The 18,325-nt window shown below is 41.7% G+C and overlaps 1 protein-coding gene across 1 annotated transcript in view; it reads right to left on the reverse strand.

The window, feature by feature from the left end:
• si:dkey-237h12.3 (teneurin-3) overlaps positions 1-18,325 on the reverse strand; it is a 188,527-nt gene that overhangs the window by 89,106 nt on the left and 81,096 nt on the right. Inside the window, exons 4-5 of the mRNA XM_050042122.1 lie at positions 14,360-14,585; positions 4,236-4,474 (exon numbers count right to left, since the gene is read on the reverse strand). Coding sequence (XP_049898079.1) covers positions 4,236-4,474; positions 14,360-14,585 — 465 coding nt within the window. The remainder of the gene's footprint in view (positions 1-4,235; positions 4,475-14,359; positions 14,586-18,325) is intronic.

Genomic DNA, 18,325 nt, shown 5'->3' on the forward strand with positions numbered 1-18,325 from the left:
TCCTGCACACAGAGGAACAGCTAAGTTATAAAACGTATGTATATATCCATACTAATTTTACGATATAAGATCATGGACGACAACAAGTAACAAAACAGTTAAGTCAATAAAGGGATTGTGAATATTGATATTGATATAGCACATTTATGACCTCTCCTCCAAGAGAGCACTCCCCTTCCTATTCACCAATAAAACACTGGTTATAGGATCTTCCCAACAACCCCATATTTCTCCTTATACAACTGTGTCACATTTCCCCTGCCTCCAAGCTGGATGAATACTTATATATCCGCTCAGGGAGAGAGGCACAGTGTAAAGATTAAGGGCTTGGATGACAAGGGAGGGCATGAGGAGACATGAATCTGTAACCGGTTTACTGCTGTGGTCAAGATTCGAAAGGTTAGCAAGAAGTCAGCTTTGACACACGCTGTAAAAAAAAACGTCTTCTCAAAGGAAATAATGCCCAATGGAGGGGGAAAGGATGCGCATTAGTTTATCTTCCTGAACAAGATAAAAGCATTTCCTGTTTGACAGAATAAGCAAGTTTTGGTTCAGGACAACAAAGGCTGTGTGGACAGAGGTTCTCTTTAAAGATCAAGTGTTTCCTTTTGTTTTAAGAGTTCAACTCCTCAACTTGTGTTTCATTTTGACGTTGCCATCTGTGCCGGCCATTTGAACCGCCCCGTCTGTGTTTTAACGGGAACCCCTGAGGACATAAATTCTGTGAACTGGGGATCAGAAGTGTGCGGGATGATGCACAGCCCCCCAGTCAAAGGGAAACAGACAGGGATGTCTTGCTGGAAACTGTACTAGGGCCATGTCTGCATATCTGACTGAGAGCTTAGTCAGACAGACGCTACTGAATCATATCAGGACATCTGCAATTTCTGCAAAACGGAAAAAGGCAGTGAAATAGAAATACTCCTGGCAGAGATCAAACTTCTTACAGATTAAGAGGCCTGCTGGCTTCATTCACTCGAGGCGGCCTGTCTATCATTTGTTCCATTTGACCGAATGACATGTCTAAAGATTTTCTAATGCCACCGCAGATAATGGAGTCATGTTTCCTCTCCCTAAAACTGAAAGAAATATGTCGCTTCTGGCACAAAAACTGCCGGTTTTCATGCACCCGGGTGACAGCTTGTGCTGCACCTCAACATCAGACAATAACAAGTATTCAGAGGCAATATTCATGCCAAAGCCTCAGTGTATAGTTAATTTTGTCCGGGTCAACAGTCGATTTGTTTCAAATGCACAGTATTAAGATGTAAACATTCTATACTGTCGGCATCTAACAGTGATAACAGAGAGAGTCATGTGTCATCCAGCAGAAAAAAATATCCTCATGCCAGGCTCAGATATTTAGGACGATTTTCCTCTGAACTGCCTCTACAGTGAGTCAAGAGGAAAGTTCTGGTCTAAGCCCCCGATCGGTACAGATGTTCAGCCTATAATATCTGGCAATGTGAGCAGTTTACGGATGAGATTTTCACCTCCTGAACTGCTGAACAGGATCAGGTACTGAACCTTTTAAGTGGACCAACGTGAGGAGGAAAGGAGAGGACTTTTTAAATTGCTAACACGGAGCTGGTGTAGACAGCAAGTTTGAAGGACAGCTGCAGGTAAAAAGCTAGTAGGAGTGTGGCCTTGAACTAAGCATAGCCTGATCCAATCTAAAAGATCTGTATCACGGCTGATGAAGACACTTTTTAACTAATGGTACCAGCTATTGTGAGCTATAAAGAGCCAAATCTGATCCTATGTTTTATGTCAGCTGTCACACAGGTGTTTTTACTCGTGAAGCTTTCATGCACAGCAGCTGTCTTAAACTCTCAAAATCTCTGCTGTCTGTTTGTCCTCCACTTCGCTGAGCTTCCATGTGTGTAATACTAGAGCCTGAGCCCCGCCTGCAGCAAAGCACCACACTCTATGAACAGCAAAATGCAGTATGAGACTGTCTATTTATGTTTTTTACCTAATGCCCAGTTCAGACCAAAGATTCGCAACAAGACCAGATGAAACCGACAACTACTTGCAATGCACCGTTCTGCAACGATCTAAAAAAAACCTGCTGGTTCACACCAATGCAACTAGAGGAGACAGTATCATCTCAATGCAACAACTCTCTGTACTTCTGTTCTGATTTCCAGCTTTTCAGGCTTATTTTGTGGCTGAATATAATTTGTAGCTTCTTCACATATGAATGAGGATAGTGATAGTGAGATACTGGCTACAGCTGCATTTGTAGTATTGATGAAATGCTGAAAAACAAACACAATGAGCATCAGATGGACTGTATTCATAATGAATATGTCACAATGATATAAATAACCAGCGCCAATTAATCAGTCAGTGAAAATGTGTGTGTGTGTGTGTGTGTGTGTGTGTGGCAGGCAGCAGCAACGACCCACCATCCGACACCAGCACACAGTGAGGATGGAAACAGGGGGTTCGGCGGGGACACACCGTCTGCAGTCATTCTGACTTGACCAGTGGACTTCACTACAGCCGACCAGCCCCTGGCGATTTGATTTGACCAGCCGAGTTGCAGGTGACACCATCAGCCGGCATGAGACGAGCTCAGACCGGCCAATTCACACCCCTGCAACTTTTCTCTGCAACGTTCCAAAACGTTTTAGTCTCGTCACAAATCATTGATCTGAGCTGGGCTTAACTTTATGCACCCGTTTCATTTCAGCTCAGTGTGAGAGTCTCTTGCATTTTGCTGTCATCTATGGTGCATGCAGTGTTTCACCACGGGGAGGGACCCAGCCCCTGCTCTGAGGAGAGACAAGCAGTGGAGAGCTGACAACAGCCATACTCACCAAGCCATTGCAAGTGCAACAAAACCCCTGTGAGCAGAAAGCCAATAAGGCTAATTGCTTAATGTAATCCGTGCAAAAGATGTACAGATGATAGAAATAAACACTCAACAAAATACAGTTCATCCAGGTAACCCAGGTACTGAAGCAACAAACACTGGAGCATCCTTTTAAAAAGCGGAGAGAAATTCCCTCGAGACAGCGGCCGGGCCAAAAAGATTACAGAGAGGGTTTGTTATTTTATTAAAAGAGAAAAAAGCTTGGATGCAGACAGCTTTTTTCCTAATGCATTTCAGAGCTATTCAATTGTCAGGCATATACATTGGATTGATTTTAATAACTTTAGTACTTGAGGTGTGCACCGTGCAGCTGTATTATCTCGGAAAATAGAAGTATCCGATTGGGACTCACTACTGGCAGATACTCAATATGAAATGACTTCGGATTGGAATCTGGGGCAAAAAAACTTGAACAGCAAATTCCTACCATAAACGAATGATGCTAATCTGTCGCTGGCCGTACAGACTAAGAAATGGGGAGAATGTGTGGGTAAAAGCGAGACAGTAAAAGTGTGTAGAGGCATAAACCGAGGCATGAGCAGAGCAGGTTTAATGTCTTTTGGGGAGGGTCCAAATCAAGCCTCAAGTCTTTGACAGCAAGTTCGGAGTCATCAACACATTAGTCTCTATAAACAAATTGGAAGTCAAGATGAAAAGACTTTCAGGTCTGAATGCTGACCATTAGAACGGCATGGTTTATGGTTTTGACATGTTCCTTTCAAAGCTGTTTTAATTGTTGTTTTTTTTCATTGCTAGAACTGAGTCCCTTCAATGCATCGCTCTGGTAATTAAATATGCCAGGACTGACTGTTGCTTTTCATTGCTGTGTCGATCCAAGTCTCACGTCAAAACTTGAATCTGAAGGGATTTTTCCCCTTTTGAGTCACAAATGTCAATTTATTGTAAGTCTGACTGTGGAAATGTGTGTTTAAAAGAGCAGGGTTCCACCACCTTCTTTAACATCTAATTCAAAGACTTTTCAAGGACTCTATGGGCCAAATTCCATCAAATTCAAGGACCCAATGAGGCTTTACAGAAGCTCACACACCTGCTCCCTAATGTTGAATAAAAAATTATATCAAAAGAACTTCCATTTCTGTTCTTGCACTAAATATATAAATCTAAGCACTGCAATGACTCATGTCTGTCAAGAACCTTTGAGGCCTTCGTTTTTTTCAAGGGCCCATGGAAAGCCTGAAAGACACAAAACTAGCTGATGTGTAGCCCTCATTATTATGATCATCTTAATGATGTCCCATTATCTTTTAATGAACTGTTTTCCAATGTTGTCATTCGGCTGCGTTTGTGATTTGAGAACAGATAATCAGTGAAACTTTTCAAAACTCATCCCTACCTATGCAGTAGCAGAGAATGATGGACAGAACCACTGCTATCCCCACAGCGATCAGGGCGGTGCACTTCCAGGAGCAATGTTTAGGTGACTTCTTGAACTTGAAAGCCCCTCTGGACAGGCTGTTTCTGGGCAAAGGGCGCGCCGGTGTGGAGTAAACAGTCCCCGTCGCCATGGTGTAACCAGGGGCCGCTGCGCCAAAGAAAGGTGTCGTTCCTGTGCCCGTTTTAAAAAGAAAGTGCCTGCAGAGGAGAAAGAAAAACAGAACAAAAAGGATATTGTATGAATAACTGAAAATTAGAGATCGATCAAAGCAGCATCTCGAAAGCTAAAAAGTTTGATCTGCAACTGTAAGTGTCCATTTATGTCAGAATGTTCTTGAGCTGAATAAAAGACCCAATTTGCTCCTGTCTCCAATCTGCCCTCAACAGCTAGAAGAAAGTCCAATTTAAATTCAAATAACCAAAAAATTCACAATAATACAGCATACCCTATAATACTGGTAACTCCCATGTGTATCGCACTGCAAGAGGAACTGGGTTAAATTCTAATATTCAGTATAATCCTGACATTGGACGAGGTGAACAAAAAGTACCTCATAAAAACAATCATCTCCCACTTGCCCTTTTACAACTGGGCCTTTGCTAATAGCCCATTATACCTGGGGTAATTAAGAGGGTTTAATCAAATGCACTACGGAGTGATCGTCCTATTAACTTTTAAACCCCACGTGAAAAGCTCTTAAGTAAATGAATTAAGCCTTGTTGCCACTCTTGCCACTACTTAGAGATTAATACCCAAATGCCTCCAGGCTTACAGGGACGGTCAGGGAAATTGGACCGGTTGACCATGCATTGCAAACGCTCCTCCAATCTATAACTGTAGAATTTCATTCTTTGCACTTTGTCCATTTTTGATTAAAAACAAAACAAAACAAAATACACTGTCAGGCAGTATTTTCTACTTCGTAGATAAAGTTCTCTCGCTGGTGATTTTTCCCCCCCAGATAATAGAGATCCCATAGAACTCTAAATTAAAGTCTTAAAGTCTTCACAAGGATTACTTTAGGAGTTAATTGTAAAACACTGCTTGTGCTGATTAATAATTCTAATAATAATAATAAAAAACTAGAATAAACAATTTGCACAACACAACCTTTATTATTCAGCTGAGAATTGCTTTGGATGATTACTCTCCTTCACACTCACTGTTACACCCATAATTACACCTGAGAGTACCTGCCCAGCGCCGCCACAGCAATTAACTTTAAACTGGAACAGTTGGGGGTTAAGTGCCTTGCTCAAGGGCACCTCAACATCTGGTAAATAAACTGTCACTACAGAGAGTAAGGACCAGAGAAAGCACAGTCCCGACGTCTCTCTTGCTCTCGCATCCCCGTCTGCTAAAAGTCTCACACACAGTGTTTTAAGTGTCCTATAGATCCCAGGAGGATTGGGTTGCCATGGTAACCGCTAATTTAAACACACCAATAAAGTGATAAAGCCGTGTTTGCTCATCAATTATTTGCGCGGCATCTGTGAAGTCTCTGAGTAAGTTTTGTAAAGGCTTTTTTAATCCTGATTCTAGTAAAAGAGCTTGAGAACGGCTAATTGGGCGCATAATCTGAAGCTGAGCAGTTAAGGACTGAAAATCCATGTAGTGGCACTTACTAATCGTAGTTTTCCTGATTATTTGACAGGGACGGTGAGCTAACACGCCTTAACTGTATTAAACCCCTACACTCTGCAACAGAAATGGTCCATCAGTGTCTATGTAGGGTTTTGTGATTATTGGGTCATTTATATGCTTCATATCACTGAAATCTGCACAACCTCAGCTCAGACGTTATGCAAGTCAATAAAGCATAAATGATAAAAGTATTTAAACTGTGTCATAAAAAAGGGATTTTTTTTCATCATATTTTCCAAAATAAATACACAAGACATGTGAATCCAAAAGATTTCTAAATGTAGAAACATAAACAAAAGATTTCTAAACCCTCAACACGTTATTTGAACTGTGTACATCATTTAGCTTTTGAGATGTGCTCATTCTTATGACCAGACTGCACAGGCGTTTTTATCAAGTTTCATCATTCATTCCTCTGGCACCACTTTGTGTTTTGATTGACAAGGAAAACAGAAACTTTAGCATTCTGCTGCAAAAAGAATGAATGTTCTCGCTGTTATGGTTTTTATTTTAGATCAAATTGAACAGTATCATGCAAACAACAACCTCCAGTAGCCTTTAAGGGGAAATACCAGCGCCACCGCACATTTGCCCCCACATAATTACCTTAACATAACGACGGGATGGCAGACGGGGCAAAGGCCTTAACTTTAAGCTGTGCTATTAAGGTTTTTATTTTAGACTGATTTAAACAAATTCATTCAAACTGTAATCTTCCGTTAACTATAATATTCATTTGGTCGGACTTCATGTCTCTGAGGACTTTCCACTCTTAGTGGTATGAAAACCTCCTCAGAGGAGTCTGTAATCAGATAGTCGTTAACAGTTGTAACAGGTTTGTTTTACAAAGGACACATTATAAACCCACACCATAATGCATTGCTCATATTTCAGCCCTGCCGCTGATATTTCAGCTACTTCCTATCTCCTGTGAGGATATCTCTGGGCTAAAACCTCCCCTGATCAATTCTTGACTAAAAGAACAAATGTCAGATTTGGATCGTCTGGCTCCTTGATGCCCCGATTGACACGTGCTGTCATGGACAGACAGGGATTCCATTTAAAGGTTATGGCGTGTCACTGCTGGAATGACAATGCTCCCAGCATCGGCAAACCTGGAGAAGTTCAGATTCTTCAATCTGGAACAATCTGTACAGCCGCTGCGGCAGACTCTGTAATACGCAGTTGGGTATGAATTGAGGTCAAAACTTGCACAACGTCGGAGGCGGCAGACGTGCAGTCAGACACACGGGCAAACACGCTCCGCTATCTGGGGAGTTAAGTGTAAGTGGATGCAATCTGATGAGGTAGACAGAAAGAGACGTGATGGTGGGAGTTCGTGTGTGTGCGTGTGTGTGTGTGTGTGTGTGTGCACTCTATTTGAGGGAGGTGACTACCAATTGCATGTTGCAGAGATGATATGGAGGCAGCTTTGCCTGTATATAAAGGTCTCAAATCTACCTGAGCTCTTATTTATGCAAAGATGTGAGCACATGATGTTCTCATGGGCTCCAAGTCAAACACACCTGAACTAGAACTAACTTCAAAGGCATCTGTAGCACACTGTTATAAGTTTACTAACAACTAAACAAAAAAAACTGTATCAATAAATACCTTAAATAAAAACATATGTTAACAAATCATAAAATAGTGTTTATTTGCACAATTAGGTTGACTGAACAGTCTGAATGCACATATAATTACCAGAAACATATGGCACTCTGTGGGTGGTTAAAACTAGAAAGTCAGCTATATTTCAGTCATTTATATCCCTCATGCTTTGTAGGAGAGAGTGCAGAGTGAAACTAAAAGCTGTCAGAATCTGTGTGTACCAGCGTCACCGAGACAAATTCCCGCACCGGACATTTATTGCACTCGGCGCTTAATGTAATTCTGGTGTTGATGTTTTTCATGTCAGCCTTTTTTTTTTTTTTTTCTAAAGAGCAGACTGACGGGGTCTAAAGATGAAATGCTGTTGGACATGATTAACAAACAGCAGACCAGTGTAAATGTCTGCAGCTATACACACTGGATGACCGGCTAATTGATTACAGCCAGTGTGATGCAACAAGGCACATTACTATGCTAATCCAGCCAGCCCTAGTGATAGTGATGTGGTGTACTCTGAGTGAGAGAGAAAGAGAGAGGAGGAAAAGAGACAATCAAGAGAGTGTGAGACTGAGAGAGAGAAAATGAATGGCCGTGTGTCAGTATGAGCGCGGTGCGTTTGTGTGCACGCCTGTCTGTCCCATTGAGAAGCCTCTAACACAAAAGCAGCAGCCAGCCTGGTCTCCTCTGCTCTCACAACACTGCTTGTCATCAGGATGACATTTGAAAACATCCTCACAGAGGACAAAAGACCAAACAGTGAGTGGGTGGATTTGTCTACGGCTAAGCTCCAGCTGGAAGGGTGAGAGAGCACACCAGAAACAATGCGAATCGAAGCCCTCAGAATATGTAATCTGCCTATTAGTCGCTGTTCTGTGTTAGCATTAGCATTTCAAGGTGAGAGCTGGAATAATCAGGCCGCTTTAATCCGAGGCTGAAAAAAGACTCCAGATGTGGCGGGCATCTCTGTGGCTCGTTTTCACACTCTCTGCCGTCGCCGTCGCTCTCCCCCAGATCGCCACCTGCCCTCTCAACAGGGGGCCTGCTAGCGGGTGCTATTCTGGTACGGCTAGCTCTGCGCCCGTGTGATGGTATTTCAGTGCCGGGAAGCTTTTCCCTGCCATCCTGCCCACAGAGATCAGCGTGGTGCCATCTTGAGTCACTCCCTCAGAGTGCTCAGATTGTTTGCACATGGAATTTATTATGTTTAACAAGTTTGATTAGGTAGAGCTCAGCTCTTATGTACATACATTTAAGGTGGTCTTTGGAGTCCAACTCCAGGCCTGAGACAGTTATTCTGTGGCAATACAAACCAAATTCTGGTGTATTTCAGCTGCTGCAGGTTAAATTTGTGATGTGAAATGACTTTTTTATGTGGATAAATATTCAGACTGCTCCTCACTATCCGTCCTCTGTTTCTAAAAGCTTTTACATTTGCTGGCAATAATCATCTGGACCAGATGCACTTCATGTTGCCAGCAGCAGCAGCAGTTTATACAGTAGCCTAAAATAAGAGGAAAATATTGCAGAACTCTGGAATCACCACAGAAATGTGTGCTTGGCACTAAAGATGTTGGCAAAATAAATGAAAAGGAAAACACACGAGAAAAAGAAAAAAATACGTCTTGAGGATTACCACTTTGTCTACACCACCATCCACTTTGGCAGGTAACCAGCCATCACTGCAAGCTCCCTCCTATTCCAAAAGGCTAGTTGGCTGGTTTCTTACACATGACTAATCAGTCCTGGTGCGATCCTGACACCATGGCTGCTGTACAAAAAAAAAAAAAAAAAAGTTCAATTTTCCTTCCTCTGATGTGAAGCATGACTGTCTGACTCATGATTTACATGCGCATCCCACACAAACAACGACACACACACACACACACACACAAACCAAATCCTACTTGGATTACCTCTGCTGTTCTTTTTCGCCCCCGAGAACAATTCTAACACGTTTTCCATCAGGAAAATGTACTGTCTGTGGGACACTGTACCACATGATGATTTCAGAGCTGAGACATAATTTCATTTCACAAAAGGACTCCCTTGACACATGAATGCAACGGGGATTGACAGCACATTTATAACTGCAACGTGTGGCTGGGCAGGCCTTCAAAAGACTGAAGATTCTGAAATGTCATAATGACTGTTCTAGCTGAATCTCACTGAATCTAAGTGAAAAAAAATGCTGAAGTGGGCTCCAAAGGACATACATATGTAAGAGCAGACGCCTACCTGTATCTTATCCAGTGGAGCACTTATAGAGCTTATAGCTGGCACCATACAGGCGTCAAATATACTAATTTCACACATGCTGCTATAGTCTATTTTAAACAAAGGATTAAGTACTGCTCAAGAATAATTACCGTATATGTGCACTGGTCTCTAGAGGGACGTGGCAATTCATTTTATAATGAAATTCAATGGAATATTTCTAATTGAAAATATCTCACAGAAAAACTATTGCACTGAAGCCAAATGGTTAGTCAGGGAAACCGAAGGGGTTTATTAAAAGTACTCCACACACTTTAAAGATCTGAATGTCCTCTCTGCACTTCAGAATAACAATGAACAGCAAGCAGTATCACTGCTCTGTTGCAAACTAATTGAGCCCTTTAAATGGAGAGGCCTTCGTTAGACTAAAACAGAAAACCTGAAGTAGAGCAATTTCATAGAATTATCTCAAGTGTAAAATCTACATTTCTCATTGCTTTTCAACAGATAACAGGATTTATCCTGATCCATTGTTATAACTTAGAAAATGTTTTTCAGAATTGCTATACTTGGTGTGAATTTTAAACTTTACATCACAAACGAGTCGGCATGTTATCTGTATATGTCTGCAGAATCAGACGTGTTCTGGTCTCAGTTTCTGTAGTCAGTTTGTAGTCCAAGTAGTACTGAGCAATGATGGTTGAACGGCAGGAAAACAGTTTGTGTGGAAAGCCAGACCGCACTGGCCCAAATGCAGTCTCTAAACTCATTGTCTGATGAAGATTTGGCTTTATATCAGCGGTTTTTTTTTTGGTATTTACATTCATACACAAACATCTGTTTACAGAGATGAGCTGAAGGAAGAGAAAGTCTTGACCTGGATGTCCGCTGGCTACACTGGATCATCCCAAAATATTGGCCCTCGCCCACAGATGCTTTATTGTCGCCAGATGATAGCCGACGGGTTCCAACATTGCTTTATACCCAATTTGATATTGCAGTGAAAAACAAAAACAAAACAGTAAATCCCATCTACTTAAACATACACTCCTTTACTAAAAACATTTATATTGAATCTTTTTTAATATTATTAATCCCTGATGGTCCACCTTGAATAGAAAGAACTAGTCTATGTGGGTTAATGAAATTCTGATGTTGTTCAGCACTGTGCATATAAGATGTGACAGTTGGGGCACGTTCAGTTTGAAAACAGTGTACACTGTTGTACTACAGTTTTTTAAGAGTTTAATCATTTTTCCTCAAAAAGGTGTGAAACAGGCTTTGAGGTACGTTTTCGCTTGTTCTGTGGGTGTGTCAGACTTGTTATTCAATCAGCAGCTATGTGTATATGAACCAAATTCTTGTACATCTTCACTTATTGTACACACAATTTTTGTTTTTATTTCACACTTACTTTGGCAGTGTAACATATTTTTCCATGCCAATAAAGCCCCTTTGAATAGAACTGAATATAACTCTGCTGTATTAAAAGGCAGAGTACTTGCATTACACAACAGGGTGTTCAACGCACCACTGTTTCCATTTAAATAAAAGTTGTGCTATGTTGTGTCAGAGTTGAACACAGCTTTGGTCTTTGTAGGCTACTTGTTCTGCCCCTCCTCCTCTGTGATTGGGTGGTCGGGTAAAAAGCGTCAGTGACGAGTGCAGCGTTTACCCAAAGTTTTAACTCTCAGTGACCAGTAAAAGCCCAAAACGTGCAGCACTTAGCACAGAATAGACACTCAGTACCACATCATAGTACTGGTGTTGGTAGCATAGTATAAATATGATGTGCTCTAATTGCCAAACATTAACAAAACATGCTGGCCTCTGGGGAAAAAAAAAACACTTTTCTTTTTGATTAGTAAAGGCGGACCTGGCGCTGCAGCTGTACTTGTTGCCATCTTCCAAGTGTTATTGTTGTTCTGCCTTGCTTATAGGCATTCTTCCTCTTCCTTTGTCATTTAACGCCAGACTAAAATGCTTGTCGGCGTATGTGCTGCCCTGTTAGGTTTGGAAGAATTGCATCTCCGGAACCTACGGTACTGGGAGAAAAATGAGCACTGTCACCTTTTCAGAATTTTGGCATCGACTTAGTACTGAAGTTCTTGTGTCCTACGAAAAAGTATGGACTCATGGATTTTATTACACACTGTAGCCGGGCCCAAGTTTCATTTTCGCTTGATGTTTGTTCACTCTTTATTTTTTCACCGAGCTGTAAAAGAAAGCTTCCATTTGTCTGACGCACATGTTTGATCTTTTTAAAGTGCGAGTGTAAATGAGCCGAAATCTAACTTGGTGTCTTGACACAGCTTTGGCAGCGTGATCACAGTGAGATCAGTGACTTTATTCACTCACCATATAATAATGAGCAGTAGTTACAGTAGTAGTTACTGAGTGCAGCACTTCAGTCATTTAAAAGAACACTGAAAGCCATTCACACTGAAAGCTAGTTGGTATTGAGTCAAATTAGAACACTCGTGCTTTGAAGACTAGCACTTTTATGGGAGGTTACACACACATAATTCATTACTGCTAATTGCTGTGAAAGTAGCTAATGCTGTCAAATGAGTGCTTTAGTTTCAAGGAGGTCATGTCAAAGGAAATATACCGAACAAGATCACAACATTGTGATTTATATTTGACACTTTTTTTTTAATCAACGGCCTTGTACAGAATAATTAACTGTCTGCACGTGACCACGTCTGCTGTGCTGCATAGGGAATAAAATGTCAATGTTGAGGATTCAAAAGAAATTCACATCCCAGCGGTACCTGAGGCCACCTGTGTATGCGCTGTGCCACGACTTTGCTGGCCTAAAACCCCCTGAAGGCATCCTAATAAATACTTTCTGGAGCTTCTGTTTACATTTCCCAACCTGGTGGTCTTCTTGACATCTGCAATTACGTGGTGAACCGGGTCTTCCCTTTTGGCCCTGTTGGTTCGCAGCAGCACCTCAGTTCCCACCCACTGACAAGCACTTGATTTAGAGTCCACTGTGGTGATAGTGATTTATGCCTCTGCTGATGATAGGTGTGCACATATTGTTTTGTCGATACGGCTAAGACAGCTCAAGGTCATTGCGCGGTTAGTATTCAATCACTGCATCTTCCCCAGAAAGTGAAACTGTCACTACGTATCCCAATTGATTCAGTCAGATCATAAGAGGTTGTTGCTCTATGCTGCCACAGACGAAATACAAAGTTTGCATTCATCGGAGCCTTGGAAAGGAGGTACGCTGTGCCAGGGAAATATCAGGCGAGAATGCAATCATCTACTCGAGGCCATTTCTGAGTCAGAGCGCAATGTACCGCACTTCATTAGCCGGGATATTTTGAGCTCGCTGATTAAGAGAGATGTAACTGATGTTTCAGGAGGAAAACTTGGCAGAGGCCCCTATGACAAAGTAGTATCTTGCACAGCAAATTTCGATATAACACACAATCCCCTCACCAAGTTCCCTGTTAAGTTATAGCCTCTCTGATTTGAACTGGCACGCTCTCTGATACCCACATAGTTCACTCTAATCCTGCACTCTGCTTCTGACTGCAGGTCTATCTCATTTAGTGATCAGCCCTTAATTGAGGGTGCATACAGAAAGCAAAGAAACTATGAACACCTGACAACACTATTTTTAACACGAGGAAAAAAGCATCATGTTTATCAAACTCAGCGGGAACCATATTAAGACATGCACAATTTGTGCCATGATAATTTACCCTGATGAGGAGCAGTCCTTAAAATAGGCCTAAAATCAGCCAAACTTCAATATACAAAAACCTGGAGTGAATTATCATACCATTATCCACCCATGTTTGAAGGGGTAGCACTAAAAACATTAATAAAATCACCAGGTGTCAAGAGTTATTGTTTACTTGGATCGTTTTTTGCCATTTAGTCAATGCCAATTCCCAGTGTGTTCCACAGTGCAGCTTATTGCCAGTTGTCATGGGGAGGATGTAGACTCAGACACGCCGACTTCCCAGCACTGCTCTTCAGCAGACAGCAAGAAATGTCACGGCTGGAGTTAACATGTGCTGAGGTTCACACTATCTAGTACTGAACTTCATCCTGCCAAGATGGGTGATACTTATTGTGTGCTTTCCTGAAACCTTTGCAGGTCATGCAAATGATGAAAGTGTGGTGCAGGCAGCGTTCATATAAAGCCCGTAATTCATGTTTGTCAACAAAAAACACACAGCTGGTTCAATCACGACTGGGTGAGTCACTGCTGACCCTGACTGTGAGTTTTATGGATGTGGGCCCAATAGCTGAAAAACACATCAAACGGGCCGCTGGATGAAGCACACAGGTCAGTGGATTTGAGGTAATCAAAATGAGACAAACAAGCTGTCAGATTAAATGAGTAAATAGCAAATGTTCCCTCCTTGATTTTTAAAGGTGAAATTTAAAAAAAATTCCAGAACCCACCTCATTAATTTCAGCATGAAACTGCAATTGGTCTCAAGTTGAAATAAACACTTAAAAACAACTTGGCCCCTGTTCATTTATTTCACATCATTTTGTTTTCTGAGTCAGTGAAAATGGCGTCTTAATAAAGCACCTGGTGCCGAATGTCCCAGCTCTGTTGTAGGTCATTGCGGGTCACTCACCTGCTCTCCAGGGCCACATTGCTGCCCAGGACCCAGCTGTCCTGCAGCTGGACGCATTCCGCCGTACTCTGCAAGTCGGCCGCCAGGCCGGCTGTAGGCGGCGGGCTCGGGCTCCTCTGATTGGCCAGTGAGCTGCGGCTCAGGGACGTGATGGACGGGTGCTGCTTGTGTGGGGGCGGGGCTGGTGGCAGAGGAGGCGGGCCTTGCTGACTACATAGATGGTCACCTGTAGTAAAGCAGAGGGAGAGAGACATTAGCATGTTAGTTTGTGTATTCCTATGATTCTCCCTCCACTCAAAAATGTATTAATGTCCCCTAAAATGTCTGACCTCGACTATACTGACTTGTATCTGTGCAAAGTTTATCACGAGAGGTATTTTCAAATTCCTAAAGGAGGTGATGTTTGTGCAGTTCCCTAAAATCTGAGATGTAAACATAAGCTAGATTAGATGCGTCACTAATATGAAAGTCAATCACTGTTTAATATGGGAGATGCATATCAATTGGGAACAGATTTCAACACAACACCAGCAAAGAAACCTGAAACTTCCATTGCAGAGCAGACTTGTCAGTACAGAGTTAGGATTAGCACAGTGAAAGTTTTCACATCAAACATTGTAGAGTGTGAAGTTTTTGAATGTGAACTGGACCCTGGTGTTTTCTTCCACTATCTAACAAAAAACCCCATCATAGCAGATATCATTTTATGTTTCACAACCATCAACGCTGGGTCAGCCACTGCCAGTTGGCCTACAAACTAACAAACAAATAAAAGATGCTAACTACACTTAGCATTCTGATGTGGCTGCTAGTCGCAGATTTTGGTGCATAACAGAGTCTGGGTCTGACTGAGGCTCAAACATGTATGGCTAAGTCTCACCAGTGTGTCCTCTAATACTAATGGTAGCCATCTTTCCAGCTGGCACCAGTATTTAATATGACATCAGAAAGATGTTGGACTCTTACATCAGACAGACGTTAAATTGGAGAATGAAAATTGGGTTTACAATATTTTAAATGTCTAACAAAGTTAGAATTTCACGTTGTGTGGAGGTTAACATTATGATGTTTTGTAGACGTTGGATTTTGTTCTCCATACGAGTAAGTATCGTTACTGTGTACTGACATGGCATGAATTTAGAAGAAGTTGGATTTTGGTTACTTAACAAAACAACTTAAAACCAAATCAATCAAATCGACGTTGGAAACAGACGTCCTGACATTAAATTTTGGTCCCCCAATGTCAAAAGGAATTTCAACCAAATAACTGCTCTTTCACCAGTCAACCAAGGGCAACCCGTGCTGGAAAAAGCAAAAGCAAAACACACTGCAAGCACATTTCTCAATGAGGGAGAAATAGCAGATCCATTTTCAGAATTTTTCTTGTAACGGTTATGCTGAAAAACCATGCTCAACAAAATATTACATACTTTAAAACTTGTCTGGAGACAGACTTGAAGTAATTTGCTTTGCCGATTAAAATTACACCCAGAGTAAAGAGACTGGATAACGAAGAGACAGCAGATGGGTAAGAGTATGCATCTGCCTCGTGTGTAAGATATGACAGCATACAGCCACCTAACAGACCCAGAAAAGTAAATACAACCAAGAGCAAGACATTAAAATGAGATGCAACCACTGCAAAAAGAAGGGAAATAAGAGCCGTTTTTATGGCGACACACATAATAATTGTCGCAAAACGCCACACGGCTGACAGTTGGGTTCTCTTAAACAGAAGGTCACTTAGAGAGGCAGCTGTTCTTTTATGGGCGCTTAACGCAATGTTTCACGTTTGATTACAGCCAGAGAAGACTCTCAAATAACTAATGACCAGAACATCCATTAGAGCTCTGAGAGAACAGGTTTTCCAATTTCACACAAAGCTGTGTAATTGGCCCCCAGAATGGCATGTGGTGATTATCTATCCATCTTCCCTGTTTAAAAGGTAAAAACCCACAGTGCTGACAATTCTGATTTGCTCCAATGAGCCCCAAATGGGTATCGTCTTTCTTGCCTTACAGAGGGGCTTGGAGAAGATTGAGAAAGCCGGGAGTTGCGTCTTTTAGAAGCTGTTGTTTTTGCATTGACAGCATGAATTTTTATAAACCCTAAAGGAGTTAAATTTAGAGCGTATAAACACTGGAGGTCAGTTCTGGTGCATGATTTAACCTTTGCTTTCTCAGCCATGCATAAAGACCTTGTGGACTTAAAACCATGGATCAAAATCTGCTCTGTGCTGTGAGCTAGACAGAACAACTTCATTGAAAGGACACTAGTCGTTGTTTTGAAAGGAGCCTTTAATGACCGTGCAATTTTTGTCCTTGCCTATATGCTCCCACTTTTCACTGTGTCCTTCTATGCATAAAACAAGCTGTTCAATGCAGGCAAATGAGCCTTCTATTTGCATTGCAAGGAGGATACACGTATGCCATTCAGAGCCAGGAAATGATTTTCACAGCTTCAAGCTAAAAACCTTCAGGGCTACTGTGCGTGCAGGCTATTGGTACAACTGAACGTTATTTCTCTCATATTCAAAGGGAGGAATACATCAGAAATATAGTGTAAGGAAAGTTGTAATAAGAATGATTACAGAGAGTAAAACTCTTCTCCACGAGATAATTGCAGAGACAGTGGCAGCTGTAATAAAGCTGAGCAGGGGCAGGTTGTACCAATCATTTTCGTGACTGATTACTGGCATGGATTTATTGTTTTTATACCAGAACACATTTTTAGAACATCTGTTTCATCTGCATGGAAACGGACAGACAGATAGATGGATGAATGATTAAAGATGAATGGTGTGGAGCAGAATCAGGAGTGACAAGAGTGCAGAGAGCCGGTGCAGAAGGCCAATCTTAGATTAATTAATTCCCGATTAGACTTTGATCAAACCCAATCAAATATGATCCCCTCGTCACCCCGCATCACCTTGTTCAAAGTCAATTCTGAATCCTAACACATGAATTACCCGTGATCAACTGCAGTATTGGCATTTGAAAAATATAAGGCTGCCATGACTTAGTGATAATGAATACAAGACGTACCACTCATCTCCTGGGCTAGACTGTGAGCCCCATTAGAAAAGTGCTAAGTAGGCTAATAGAAATGTGGATTATCTACCAACACTGGCTGGTTTTACTTCACCTCTGGGCCTTATTCCACTGTATGAGCCCGCAGCAGCCACGAGCTCCACTTCACTTTCCAGCAGAAGCATTTTTCATAATCAGCACACACTAGTGCAACGGTGCAATGTCAATGGAGGGGGTAGAGGGAAATGAAAGAGAGGGGGATAATCAGAGGGGCTCTGGCAAACAGATAATGATACAGGAATGTTGATGGGCAGACAGGATTATTTTTAGAAGTAAGTTTTTCTTCACAATCACTCGTGTAAAAAATAATCAAAAGGAAGCTTAAAGGGACAGTTCACACCAAAATAAAATACACATTTTCCCTCTCACTTGTAGCGATATTCATCAGTCTAGATTGTTTGGTGTGAGCTGCCGTGTGTTGGAGATATCAGCCGTAGAGATGTCTGCCTTCTCTCTAATATAATGGAACTAGATGGCACTTGGCTTGTGGTGCTCAAAGCACCAAAAAATACATTAAAAAAATTCAACAGCAATGTCTCTTTCCAGAAATCAGGACCAGGTTAGTCGAGATGATCCACAGACCTCATTGTGAGCAGTTTCGTACTTCTTTAGAGAGAAACTATTTTCTCTCTAAAGAAGTACGCTCGCTTCATCTACTGATGGACAAGAGGTCTTGTGCTGTGCAAGATGTAAACATTAACCCCTTGAACTCTGCAACAGAAATGGTCCACCAGTGCCTACACTGGTATTTTTACTTACTGTGATATAATTTCTTTGAGCATCTTAAAGGGCCAGTGTGTAAAATGGGTTGAAAACAGTGACATCAGTGGTCAAATTCTAGATTGCAGGGCTCACTCGCTCACCCCTCCCGTCGGGT

The sequence above is a fragment of the Epinephelus moara genome, chromosome 4 (assembly GCF_006386435.1).
Source record: "Epinephelus moara isolate mb chromosome 4, YSFRI_EMoa_1.0, whole genome shotgun sequence".
NCBI lineage: Eukaryota > Metazoa > Chordata > Actinopteri > Perciformes > Serranidae > Epinephelus > Epinephelus moara.